This window comes from Hydra viridissima, unplaced genomic scaffold (assembly GCF_058129835.1).
Source record: "Hydra viridissima isolate aposymbiotic clone 2 unplaced genomic scaffold, HvirCarnegie_v1 scaffold_3, whole genome shotgun sequence".
Taxonomy (NCBI): Eukaryota; Metazoa; Cnidaria; class Hydrozoa; order Anthoathecata; family Hydridae; genus Hydra; species Hydra viridissima.
Genome location: NW_028324302.1, coordinates 20220080 through 20235000, shown reverse-complemented (window position 1 = coordinate 20235000; position 14921 = coordinate 20220080). Strand labels below are relative to the sequence as shown.

Here is a 14921-nt window from a genome sequence, read left to right as displayed (position 1 = left end):
TTCTTCTCTATATGTATGTTTAAAGTTTAAAAAGACTTAATTACTGAAAAAATAAAATCAGTTTTCTAAGGTTCAATTTTAATGTAAAATCTAAAAAAAAAAAAAAACCTAAAAAGTTTTATAATTCAGTAAAAAATTGATTCTGAAAAAAGCTGTAAATAAATAAATAAATAAAAAAACACTAAGTTTTTCCATACATTTTCAAGTGGAGAGAGTGCTCTTTGCTATCACTTTAGCTAAGTGAACATTTTTGTAAAAACATACATGGATGGCAAATATTATGAACCAAATATCATGTGACTAAAAGCAGTGGAATAGGTTTTACACAAGCTGCTTTTAAAGGCGGCGGATTAAATACAATGACTTCTAATGAAACTTAAATATATTATCTGATTAACCAATAATTTCCATATAACTGAGATGTTACATGGAAATTATCTCATGTTATATCATACAAATGATGTTTATGGAAATTATCTCAATTGATGTTAAATGGAAATTATCTCATGTTATATCATAACTTTTTGCCTTTTCACTGAAGATGAATGGAATTTTTTAACAATTGTTCTTATAAAGTGATTACATAGTATAATTTACTCAAAAAAAATGAAAATTTGTAATGGAAGGAACAAATTCAAATTTTATTGAAAGCATGATCGCGCGCAAAACAATTCCATGTCCCATTAAAAAAAATCAATTTCATTAAGAAAAACATATTAGTATTAAGATTTACTTTAGATAATATTAAAGTTAAATCGAATTTAAAAAATAATGTGAAAGTCTAAGGAATTGTCACTAGAAAAAAAAAATTCAATAATACGTGCTGAAGAGAAGATTCCTTATAAGGAAATTTCTGAGCTTTATGATGTAGCTAAATCAACAATTACTGTACTAGTTAACAGATATAGGGACCATAAGATACTTAAAAACAAAGATTGTCTAGGAAGGCCAAAGATAACTACAGAATATCAAGACAGAAATTTGTTAAGAAAATCAAAGTAAAATCCTGGCAGAAGTGCTGTGGAATTAAATGGTATTTTTAGCAAGAACTATGGTGTTAAATGTAACCTAGATACAAAAAAACGTTGCTTGCATCAGCATAATTTGTTTGGTCATCATCCTGCCAAGAAACTGTTAATATTATTAAATAATTGCTTAGCACAAACAAAATTTGCATAAGATCATTTGAATCGGACTTTAAAAGAATGGTTAAAAGTCTTATTCAGTGACGAATTAAAGTTTTGGATGTTTGGTAGTGATGGTATCAAGTACATGAGATGCCTGAAAGGTAAAAAACTTGCTCCTAAGTATCAAATATCAACAGTTAAAAATGGTAGCGGCAATATATCGCATTGAAGGCATAATGGATCAGAATGTATATTCTGATATAATCAAGAATGTTATGCTGCAACATGGAAAGGACAAAATGACTTACGGTTGGAATTTCCAGCAAGACAACGGATCCAAAGCATCGTGCAAATTCTGCCAAAAATTTTTTTAATTAAAAAAAAATACCATCTTGGACTGGCCTTCTAAAAGTCCAGATTTAAATCCAATTGAACATCTTTGGGAACATCTTGATGGTCAATTAAAGGGTGAAAAACTGGCCAATAAAAATGAATTATTCAAGATGCTTTTGGATTGTTGGGCAAATATTTCCATAGATGTGCTTAATAACTTAGTTGACTCTATGCCTCATCATTGTCAAGCAATATTAAAATCTAGAGGCTATCCAACAAAATACTGATGTGCTGTAACAAAAAAATGTGGAGGAATTAGAAATATTCTCTTGAATTTTTTTCATTTGTTTATAAACTTTTGCATGATTATGTTTTCAATAAAATTTGAAGTTCTTCCTTCCATTACAAATTTTCATTTTTTTGAGTAAATTATACTCTGTAATCACTTAATAAAAACAACTGTTAAAAATTCCATTCATTTTCAGTGAAAAGGTAAAAAATTATGAAGAAAAAACTAGAAAATCTTAGCTGTTTATAAACTTTTGTACGCTACTATATATATATATATATATATATATATATATATATATATATATATATATATATATATATATATATATATATATAAGAAACAGTTGAATAAAAACCTGAATCTTAAAGAATGTACAAGCTATAAAAACGTATTGGGTGAAGCAAAATAATACTGGGCTACCAAAAGTAATATCTAGCCAAAATCATTTTGATAAACATGAAATCTCTCATTCTAAACCTACTACTTACTTCATCTTGGTAACATGAGAAAAAAAAAAAAAAAAAAAAAAAAAAGATAAATACACTGTTTGCTCGCCCAAAAAAACCAATAAAAAATGTTTCAAATTTCAAAACTGCTTCAAATATTGAAATAACAGAAAAAAAAAATCAATCATCTTGCAAACTCTTAAGCTCTCATGCAGGAAAGTAAGGTACACACACAGACACACACACAGACACACGCACAGACACAAACACAAAGATATATCAGTTGAAGGGAAATACTACATCATAGGCAAGTTTTCAAAATGTTTCAAGAACAATACCACTTTTAACAATGACACAGAATAATCAATAATAATAATGCAATAAAAAATGGGAATAGTAATGAACCTTACTACAACAGGTTATGAAGTACCATTTTCACCTGTTAAACTCAACATATTACTAGTCAAATATTCTAAGAAAAGATAATTAAAATAATAATAATAATAATAATAATAATAATAATAATAATAATAATAATAATAATAATAATAAAAAGTGATTTAAAACTGACTTCATTTTAACAATTAGAAGAATAATAATTATAAAAAAAAAAATTGATTTAAAAGTGACTTTTTAGAATATATCTCTCTTAGGTAGAATACTCTCCAACACAACTATTCATAATGATCAAAACAAGTTAACAACAAAATTCTAGTACAAACAAAATGCTTCAGAAGTTCTTATACTACAGTCAAATGAAAACTCAATGAACCAAAAAAAGGTATTCTGAAAAAGGTCATTACTTAAGATAAGCTAAAATCACAGATCTCATATTTTCGAAGAAAAATATGGGAAATTATATAGAAAACACCTAATCAGTAACACAGTAACACAATTATACTCTCAGCATCCAATGAAAAAATTTACAGGCAAACCAACTGAAAAACTCATCTTTCCCAAACACTCTGACCACTTTTTAAATTACAACCAGAGGAGAAGTTAAAATGGTTGATGAAATACTGTGTTCTTAAATACCACATGTGAGAAGCCTACAGGATTTAAAACATGACCAAGTTAAAAAAACACAATCAAGTTATAAAAACATGTTAAGATGGTACCTTAAACAAAAAGGAAATTTAACATCCTTCTTTTTTTTACTGCATTCTGTTTATTACACACATTGGCATTTTTACACATATCAGTTAATATAAGTTTAGTATGTAGCATTTATTCTTATTTCTTATAAAAACAATTGTGATATTATAAATACCAATAAGTTATAAAAAAACTGCAGCTTTTATAGTTATCTTTATTATTAAATTAACAATAAAAACCTAGGACTCTTTCTCTGCTTTACAAATCAGAGGGAAATTTATCTAAACTTATTATATTAGAAAGAAAATACCTTCTCTAACCAAGTACGTGTTGTACTAAAAGAGCGTATCTAAAAAAAAAAAAAGGATTCAAAAAAGTTACTTTTTCTTTTTATATAAGAGTTTGATTAAGTACAGAGTACATTCTGGAATTAAGTATATATAACACATAAAAAAAAATTGCTAACAAAATGTTTTATATGCAGCAAGCAAACACACACAATAAAACTAGTAAAAAATATTATATAATTTTTTAAATCAATCCACAAAACAAATTATGTTTTTAAGAAAACAATCAATAGACAAACTGCTAGAAATATCATTTTTTTAAGAAAATACCATTATTTTTTGATACTTAGGAATAAATCTATTTCCATTTATGTTTAAACTATATCTTATAAAGTTTCGTCGGATTTTTAAGTTAATAGGTAACTTTTTTTTTAACAATTTAAGTAAATTCCTAATGCCATTAGAGAAAATAAAATAGAAAACTATGATTAATTCAACTTAGCCGATTGTATATAAATCATAACACATTCTTATTAAATGGAGGAAGAGTTTATCACAGTCCAAATTAACAGCTTTCCTACTTTATTTGTATATAAAAAAAAGGGTAAAGTTCAGCTTTTTATTGAAGAATGTACTTTTTTCTAAGAAACACAAAAGTTTAATAAGTTGAGATTTTTCGTTTCTTAAAAGGAAAAAAACAACTACAAGAACAAAAATGCTCTCACTAGAGTTAAGTTTCTCATATTCATAACTCTGATTGATGAAGAAGCCATGTTGTCGGGCCTTAACTAATAACGCAAAAACGCCAGTGCAACTGACCCGAGGCCGATGAAATGAACAACTTGGCCACAACACACTGAAACAGTCAGAATATAAGAAATTTCGCGGGAGTGCGATATTTACTTATTAGGCATCCACTCTTTCTAAAGAAACTTGAAATAATTTTCTTAATACTTTCTTTTTGTTGATAAATTTTGGTTGTATCAAGGTTTTAACTTGATCTATAAGGCTCTTGCGCGTAGAATTTCTCTTCCTAAAATCTTTGTTCGAGTATAAATTATCTATCCGTTTGTAAATTTTTCGATTTTCTTTTGAAATTTTTCTTTCCTTGATGAAAACTTTGATTTACTTTTACTAAATTTTCGGAATAAAAAATATAACCCCCAGAAAAGCCGATTTCTAGGTAAAAAAATCAAACGGGTGCAAATATATATATTAAATATATATATTATATATATTTAATATATATATTTACTATATATGTATTTAATATATATATATATATATATATATATATATATATATATATATATATATATATATATATATATATATATATATATATATATATATATATACATATATATATATATATATATTTAATATATATGTTTAATATATATATTTAATACATATATTATAATAATATATATTACTAACTGAATGTAAAGGGGCTGATTCTCGAAACAAATTGTATCGTTATATTACTTTTTAGCGAGGCTATGGAGGCTATACGAAACAAGATGAAACGCGACAACACTTGACAGAGCTGGTTTTGTCTCGTATCATTGCAAAGTAGACTAAGCATATATAATTATTAGAGGAAAGACTTAAGAAGTTTCTCCGAGCGTAACGATAAAAGCATGAAATTACGTGCATTTGTAAAATCAACCGAACGCAACGATTAACGGTATCAATTAAATTGTAACATTGAAATTCCGACGAGTAACTAATTAAATTAATTCGCAACTTCAAGTACTTTGCTCGAAAGGTGTCATAACTTACGTAAATCAATTAATTTGCTCGAAATTTCCGTCAAAATAACAAGAGCCATCATTTAATTTATTTCGATCCTTTCCGTTAAATTGTCATAAAATTTCAAAACTGACGATATTTGCGATAACTACTTTCAAGTTTTTTTTAGAAACTCATTCGTTACTAACGTACTGTTAAAGAATGTTATACACATACATAGCACAGTTTCACTTTTATTGAAATTGTCATTAAAATTTTTATAATTATAAACTATCAAAAGAACTATTCTTCATCATCTGTCTCTTCCTCTAAATCCAAGACCTCAGCCTTCTTTTTCTTCCGAGTCAACAATAGGAACCTGAGATACCAAAGGCAAAAGCCTCTGGATGTTTAGCTGAACGAAGGCTAGTCTCTGGGTTGTGTCAGGCTTCAATTTTGTTCTTTTTTGGGTGATTATCATTCCAGCTTGTGAAAAGGCCCTCTCTTAGCCTGATGATGAGGGCGGAGTATACAAGAATACACGTGCCAGACCAGCAAGCAACGGTAGATGCTTCTCATTTGATCTCCATCAGTCCAGAGGGTCAACCTTAAAAAAAATTTTGCACAACATTAAAAAAAAACTTTAAAAACGAGCACAAGCGCATGTCATCACAAGTTTCCGTCAATAACTAATTTTTATGCTCGAGCGAGTATGCTTTTATCAACAGTTACTGACGAAACGTTATGTACTTCTTATAACAAATTATCGGTTAAAATCTTTTTTATTTAAAATAAAAACTTACGTCTAGGTAAACTTTTGAGAAGGTAAAGTATCTTTTGAATTCCCTTTCCAATGGAGGGTGCTGATCCCCATTTTCAGGTCCAATTGGGAAACCATCTCATCCAAATGTATTCTTAAGATTTCATCAATGCTCTTTTCTTGGATTTGTAGCTCAGCATTAACATCGTTGTTCTTGTTGTCAAGGCGATTATGGTAAGCTTTTGTTGAAGTGTGTTCTTCAATAATCTTTTTCACTAGTGCATCCCTTTCATTGCTGATGATCAAGTCCCTGTCCTCATATCATTTCTGGAAGTTTTCCTTTTTTGAAAATGAACCTCTAAACAGGGGATCAAACAAGTTTCTCATGGTGTACGCTTCTGTTTTGATGCTTCCCTTAGGGAATCTCTTATCAAGTTTCTCTTTGAGAGCATTGCACCATTGCACCATCGGACCATCAGGATCCTCACCAATTTATTCTGTTCAATCTTTTCCCTAAGGAAGTTGGTTTAGAGTAGGATTTTGTGAATACAAACCTTTTTGTCCGTTGAAAGACTCTCTGACGTTTCCCTGAAACATGACAGGACCATTCGTATTTTTTTCAGAAGGTTAAATTCATGAGCAGTTGGCACATAATCACATCTAGGAGTGCTTCGTTTTAATTGATCCACTGGTTCCTACAGCTGTGTGAGTCCAGAGATCATCATCTCATGACTGTTCCAACGGGTAGCAACCGGGGCAGGGATAACCATGTATTTGCCTCAAAGGAAAGCACTTTTTCAATCAATTTTGTATAGTTATTTTTTTTTAAAAAACAATTAAACTATTTCAATTTGTTTCGTAACAACATTAAATTGTTTTCTAAGCCTTAACTCACAATGGTTAGCTTCACACTCTGCAAGAAGCTGCTACTGTGCAAGAGGAGAGTGATGTATCCTAGTTGTCACTTTCGTCCTGGCATCAAAAGCAGACTTCAAGATATCTGCCTTTTCAATGGAGTTGCTGAGGATCATGTTCAATTTGTGATCTGCACATTGGATTGAACCTTCGTTTGGTGATTCCATTTGTAGGGAAAGAAAGAATGCAGTTTTCATGTTATATGCCTGGTCAACTAAAGCAACTCGACGCTGGACTGAGTTAAAGGCTTCGTTACACTTGATCAGTTTATCAAGGTATTCTGCTATGTTTTTGTCAATCGAAAAGGGACTAATGCCCAGAACCCACCTTCTTAACTTGAACTTTTCATTGATGTAGTACAAGGTTGTTACTAGATAGGTATCATTAGAGCGAAAGGTCCAATGATCCAAGACAAGGGCTACCTGCTTGCAATCGGGCAATACATTATCCAAGGTTTCATCAAAGCTTGTATCTAAAATAGAAAAAATCGTTTTGATTGACTTAAAACTAAAAACATAGATCATCCGTGTCAAGAGTGACAAATCCTGACCGTTATTTTTTCGTCAGTGATACAAATTATAATTACTTATTGTCAGTAATTGAGTTAAATAGGTTAAAATTCTAAGTCAATGATGATTGTTAATACTAATATTAAACTACTTTTAAAATACTTGGCAAAGGTATAAGAGTGTTCCACGTTGTACTTCTTTCACATGATGTCCATCATCTTGGAAAAAACAGGTATTTTGATAAGGTTAAAGGGCAGATTATCACTTGCCAACCATTCCATGATTGACATACCTCTTGTAAGCTGATCATCTGAAAGAAGAAACCACTTGTTTGTAGCTCCAGCATGCTTCCTCTTCTCACCACGGTCAGTATCTTTGACTTCAGCATTGTTGTCGGAATTTCATAGGACTTTATTTGCTTTTTCTGTTTTTTCTTCTATCTGGAATTGCTTCCATTCTTCCGGGTGCTTATGCTGAAAATGATATCTGATGCTTGAAGTGGTGCCTTATGTAGCAACTATGAACTATTCCAGAAACCTTCAAATTCTTTTTAACAAAATCGATTTATTTAAAACAACTTGATAGAAATGATATTGTGAATGATTGTTGGTGAAATTTAGTGAGTTCATGACACCATTATTGATATTTGTTGTTGCTTGAGAAAAATTATTCTAAAATCTTTTTTAATTTCCTTAATTTTATTCTAAGGCGCAACTAACTTTTCATTACTTTAAATCACCTATTTTTTAACACAATCTCGTCTTGTCCCCAAAAAACCTTTTGTAAAGCATAATTTGATTTCATTTTGAAAGTGAAAAAAAATATTGTCTAGCCTTTTTTTATAAAGCAATGAAAAAGTTTTGATAACTTATAGCCTGCTCTCGTTTTTAAAACAAAGGAAAAAAGTGTCTATGAAGTATCGTTATTTCTCTTTTATATCTCTTCTTATTTTAAGATGATGTTTTTTAAATTTTAATATGTTTTGGGTTAAGCGAGACATAACGAAACCTAAAAAATCAATGTTACCTAGTATCGGTTCTAGAATAGCGAAATTCTGAAACGCAGATGGCCGAAATTAAATTAGTTCGTTACCTGAAGAATGTACCTGATGAAAGATAAGAGTGAACTGGGGTAAGAGTAAACGGTTTAACTTTAAATTGAATTATTTGTTTGATGAAAAATATTTTAGGGCTTTTATTTTTTATTTTATAGAGAACTTTTATAAATATGTAAAAATCGATTTTTATGAGGAAAAAAAAAGTTTATATTTCCCAGTATAATTGGAGAAATGTAAAGTAGTTACATTTTGACAAAAATCAAATAAGATTTAAAAGAAATTAAGCTAAATGAATTTAAAATAAATTGAAAAGTAATCTTATTAAAATTAAATATATAAAAAAACTATTTATTAATTAGTTAAATTTGAGTTGTTCATGGACAGAAGCATCGGTATTTTTTATGCAAAAAAAGCCACCAGCTTTGTACTTTTTGGGTTAACACAATTGACAAAGCCAAGACTTGCAACTAGAAGCACAAAATTGCACAAGACTTGCAACTAGAAGCTTTACATTGGTAACACATGTTGTTTTGAGTTGGTACCACATGGTGTTAAATGAAGATATCGGTAAATTAAGAAGCAGGATCGAATGAGGATGAAAAAGAAGGCTGAGAAGGTACTTGAATGTTTGAGTAATCTCTAATTTTGATTGATTAATTATGCTTATATCTAGTAAAAACAAATCGAGCGATTATTTGTGTTCATGTAAATGCGTCACTGGAGTTAAAAAGTTTGGCTTGCACTGTATGCAACCGCAAATTTCGTAATAAGTTTGGTGATTCGAAAGTAAATGATCTGTTGTTGACGCAAAAATTGTTGAAAATAAAAATAGATGAAAAAAAGATAAGTCAAAAAGATAAAATGAGTTATACGAACAAGCCCATTATTGACCTAGCCATGAATGACCCCACAATCAAAGGTATTACTAAGATACTAAACAAGCCTCTGAGTACCGTTTACACTGTGATTAAACGTTTTCAAACGACTGGTTGTGTTGAGAGAAAGCCTGGCAGTGGTTTGAGGAGCTCAGTTCGGACTCCTCAGTTGATCAATCAGTCAAGGGTCGAATTTTTAGGAATCCAGTACGGTCAAATAGGAAAATGGCTAAAGAACTACCTGTTAGCACACCATCAGAAATGTGGTCAGGAAAGATATAAAGGCAAAGTCAAGAGCCATGATTAATAAAATACCTGGTTTCCTCCAGTGTCAAAGGAAAAAGATTTGAAAGATCAAACAAACTTCTGAGCCTCCTGAAGAAGAGACCAACGACCATCCTCTTCTTAAATAACAAATTTTTACTGTTGACTACTTCTTAAACAGCTGAACCATTTGTTTTGTAAGTAATCAACAAGTCTAGGCAGACCCAGAGCATGTAAAATATACATTTAAGACTAAACATCTGTTTTTAGTTATGATTCTTCTGATGGCCTTAAAATGCTTGCGGTCTTCATCAAATCATGTCAGAAAGTTTAAACCATGAGTAAATTTTACCATGTGTAAATTCGAATCTTAGAGAACCATGTCAAACCCTGGATTGATGCCCACTACTCTTCAGATGACAATCTTATGTTCCAGTAGGATGGAGCACCTCCACTTACATCTAAGAAGATCCTAAGATCGCTTCAGGAGAGCCTACCAAAACACTGGTCAGAGTTATGCCTCCTGGATCTCCAGATTTGTCACCTCTTGGTAATTCAATTTGCGAGTATGTAGAAGCAAGTGTTACTCAACGTCCCCACAGCAGTGTCAACTCCGTGAAGGCTGCCATCAAGAAGGAGTGGGACAAAATGCCCAAGGACAATATCCAGACCACCTGTTCCATGTTCAGGAGTCGACTTAAAGCTGTGATGTTGAGGGAGGGCATATTGAATAAAAATGCGGTAAATGTAATTCTTAAACACTTCTTATTAAATAATTTTTTTTGTTTGGCTTCAAGTTTTCATTCTACATTAATTTTTCTCAAAAAAAAAAAATTTTACAAAATTTGTGGTCGCATAAGATTGTTGAATGAAACTTTCTATTGTTAAATTGTTGAAATTTGAAGCTGCATGAAATTCTGTAAGTAATTAGCGGCAAACTTCTTTATTGACAAAATTCATCTACATCTAACAGTTGAAGCATGTGGGACAAATGAGCCGGCAAACATATCAGCCTGAAGTCTAAGTACAACGTCATAAGTAACATGTGTAAACTATCCGTTTAAGACTAAAATACTTAAAATTAAAAAAATGAATAGATTAATTGATTAAACTACTAAACTTAAGAATTTGACCAATTTTTACCCAAGTAGTTACCTGAAATCAATTCAATTCTGAGTGTGAATAACTAAATGAGCACGAATAAGTGAACGAGTGTGAGAAATTGTGAATATGTTTGAACGTGTGTGAATAATTTTTATCGAACGATTAAATATATTGCTTCAATTCGAAAGGACTTGGATATTGTAAGCATGGTGTTTGGTGGTCCCCCTACACACCAATCTTTATATAGACATGATATTGATTTGTAAACAACTTGATACAATTACCGACTGTGTAATTAACTTTTTAATTGTTACATTAAGGTGGTTCCTACATAATCAAAAGTCGAAATTTTTTCAAAAATTGATTTTTTTGCAAATTAGATATTCTAATGTAAAATTTAGTGCTCTTTCTCGTGGTATATGCCTTTTTTTTTAAGTTTGTTTATGCTTTTTACAATATTTTTAATTTTATAAAGGTAGGTATAGTTTTAGTGCCTAGCAACGGCCATAGCAACCGTTTTATTTTTTAAGTTAATATCTTAAATGTACTTTAAAACTTTAAGTAGTACATCTCTTTTGCTATTCTAATGTTGCCTTATACGTCAAAGTTGTTAAATATTTAATAATTATAGGTTACGCTGTTGCAAAGTGCAAACAACAAGCAGGCTTTTTTATAATAATTTTTTTACTTTTTACTGTTTTCTAATGCATTTGTTAAAATTATTTAACACTTTAGTTAGATTCTAGTAAAATAATTAAGATTTAATATGGCAAACCTTCAAAATAACAAAAAAAAGCCATCAAGAAAGGGTGTTGGTGGTCGTGGTTGTAAAAAATCTGTACATATTGTAAATAATAAATGTGGTATCAATGGAAATAAAAAAATGCAAATATTGAAAATATCACCAAAAAAAAGTTTACCATAAAACCAGCTGAACATTTTGGAAGTGGTGATGATTATTTTTTATTTATAATCTTTAAAATACTTATGGAAATGATAGCAGTAGGGAGCAAGTGTCAAGAATGTGGGAAGCAAATGTCACAATAACAGATGATTTGGATGATAGAAAGAGATTTTCTCATAAAATTGTTTACTTTTGTAGAAAATGTAAAAATAAAAGTCACAAGTAGACTTCACCTTTTAATGCTTCTGAAAAAATGTATGGTTGTAAACCGAGTGAAATTAATGTTCGATTGGTTATGGCATTTCGAGAAATTGGTAAAGGCCACGAATCGATTTAAACATTTGCACAGTGTATGAATATGCACTCAATATCTAATACTGCCTTTAGAAATATTAATAATAAGTTATTTTCTGCATACGAAAATTCTGCAATAGAAAGTATGCAAAATTCTGCAAATGAAGTAAAAATGGAAGAAATTGTCCCAGGTATACATTCTTGCCGAGTATCGAATGATGGAACTTGGCAAAAAAGAGGATACTCCTCGTTGAACGGTGTAGTGACAGCAGTAAGCAAAGGAAAGTGTTTGGATGTTATTGTTTTATCAAAACATTGTAGACAGTGTTTAATATGGGGTGGAAAAAAAAGGGACAACAGAATACACATATTGGAAAGTGGCACATAATTGTAAAATTAACCATCGAAAGTCATCAAGAGCAATGGAATCCTCAGGTGCTATTGATATATTTCAGCAATCTGTAAGTCAAAATAAACTAGCTTATAATGAGTATCTTGGAGATGGAGACACAGCGTCTTACAAAGAAGTTGTTAACTCCAAACCGTACGAGGCGCAGTTTGGTATTACACCTGTTAAACTTGAATCGTGGTGTAGTTATAAGAAAAATAAACTTAAAAAACACAAAGAGAAGATTAATTTACCAGATTGGATGTTTTCTATCTTGTCAAAGATTTTCCAAGATCTTTCAAATGATGATCTTCTTCGCTAGTGCATTCACGGGGAAACTCAAAATGCTAACGAGTCCCTGAATAATATTATCTGGATGAAATGTCCTAAGCAAGTTTTTGTAGAAAGGTCAATTCTACAGTTAGGTGTATATAGTGCTATTCTTCAATTCAACGAAGGTCAATTTGGACTTGTTAAAGTGTATGAAAAACTTCGAATACAGACCGGTGTCTGTTTTAATATTATATCTGAAAAAATGAACCGACGCAGCATCCAAAATTTACTTATTAAAACATCAGAGAAGACAAAATCAAAAAGAAAAAAACTAAAAGCCATCAAGAAGGGTTTAAAGACTTACATAAAGAGGGAGGAGAAACTTATTTAAAAGGAGGATTTTAGTTTTAAAAACAAATTTTTTTCTTGTTTTTTGATTTTCTACCGTATTGTTTTTCAAGAAAGTTGTCTCACAAAAAACATCATAACTTTTGAATTAATAGTGATAGCGACTTGAATTTTTCAGGACTTATTCATCCAGTGTACTGCTAGTGCCTGAGTTTTTTTCAAATAAGTTTATTACTTGTAAGTTGTGGTTAGGGAACTAAGATCAGAGGCCTAGTAGCACATTTTTCGAAAATACAGTTGTTTTGAAGCATAACTTTTAGTAGAAATATGATCTTTTAATAAAAAAAAACTCACGCACTAGATACAGGTAGTACGAACAAGTATACCAAGTTTGAAAGTAAAATGAGCTTTTACTCATGAGTAATTGTGTTTCTAGTAAACTCAATTTTTAGGGGTTATTTTGACAATTATAGGCCTCTATGTGATCATCAATATATTATTGGTGTTCGAAAATTATTTTTTTTTTACACATTCTGTACCTAATTTTGAGAAAATTAATGCTTAATAAATAAAAAATAACTTTTTTTGATTACTTAGGAACCACCTTAACGTGCGATACTTAGGAACCACCTTAACGTGCGATAAGAACCATGGCAACAAATTATATGATGTTTGTCTAGATCGCCTTAAAATTCAATTTTATTAGAATTTCATTAGTGTTATTGTTGACATTACCTTTAAGAAATTTTTTTGAAGAGTATTGAATTAACTTGTTATTTTCTCTTTGGAGCAAGAAGAAGCTTTGAGAGAAGGAGTATGGCTTTCCGCTTGATCTATTACTCAATCGTTTCGTTAAACCTTGACAATATTCTCGTCTTGGTATACCTTTTAATTGAAACAGATGACTTTGATTTGTAGATACCAGACAATCCCTAACCATTGCGATGACATTAACAAACGTTCTGCCGAATTCTCCATCGGCGAAGCTTATTAGTACTAAAACAAGGACAAATATAAACGCTGTACTCAGCACGGTTACTGTACCTCTAACATGTGATTGGGGCTTGTTGTGCACACGCTTCTAAAGAGTTACCTTTGATGTGTTGTAAGCCTGTGAAGCTGTACTGAGTGGTGTTTTTTAAAAATTTTTTTACAGTTATAGATGAAACAGAAAATCCTCTACAATACGGTGCCACACCTTTTAAAATATTTTTTGTTTCAAATTTAAATATAAAAGAAAGTAAATTGATACCGCTCACTATTTTTTTAATTTTTTTATATTGTACTCAATTACCCTCTAATTCACTCCACACCTTTCACTCTACACCTTTCACTCTGTACCTATCACTCTATACATTCCACTCTATACCTTTCACTCTATACACTTTTTCCCTTAAGGTAATGAATCATTTTAAGTTCAAAACTCTTTTCTTCAAAAAAAAGTCTCTGAATAAAGCAGCATTAATTTATATTTGCTTATCAATTTTATATAATTATCAAGCTCATCTTTTTGATGAGCTGACTTGTATTTATGTTCGATTAACCCACAAGCTAGTCACTACTTTTCTACAAACTTGTCACGATTATTGTACAAGTTAATCTCGATTAATCCTCAGGATAATCATATTGCTGACAATACTTTCCTCCAATTAATAACTCTCTCAAAAAACTAAACAAATATGTCAAACAAGATATGGCGGATCATGTTCAATGATTTCTAGCAAATAAAATCTCATCGAATACCAAAATCTCCCTAAAAAAATTAACTTTAGAACAAGAAGCCAGAAAATAATTACTTTTAAGAAACCTTAACATTGAAATTTGCCCCACTTATTTTAAACCACAGTTTGTGAATTCCAATCAACCATAAACTCCAAGTAACCATGAAGGCTTTAATGCAGCATATTTGAGTTGCC

General features: G+C 30.5%; 1 protein-coding gene and 1 pseudogene across 1 annotated transcript in view; one reads left to right on the top strand and one right to left on the bottom strand.

Annotated features, from left to right (window-relative positions):
• Positions 1 to 4470, bottom strand: part of LOC149891364 (ATP synthase subunit O, mitochondrial-like) — a 7137-nt gene extending 2667 nt beyond the window's left edge. Inside the window, exons 1-2 of the mRNA XM_090082946.1 lie at positions 4306 to 4470; positions 3604 to 3642 (exon numbers count right to left, since the gene is read on the bottom strand). Of these exons, the coding sequence (XP_089939072.1) occupies positions 3604 to 3642; positions 4306 to 4353 (87 nt within the window). The 5' untranslated portion in view covers positions 4354 to 4470. The remainder of the gene's footprint in view (positions 1 to 3603; positions 3643 to 4305) is intronic.
• A 7390-nt stretch (positions 4471 to 11860) lies between these two features.
• LOC149891363 (uncharacterized) lies at positions 11861 to 12706 on the top strand (annotated as a pseudogene).
• Positions 12707 to 14921: the final 2215 nt, after the last annotated feature.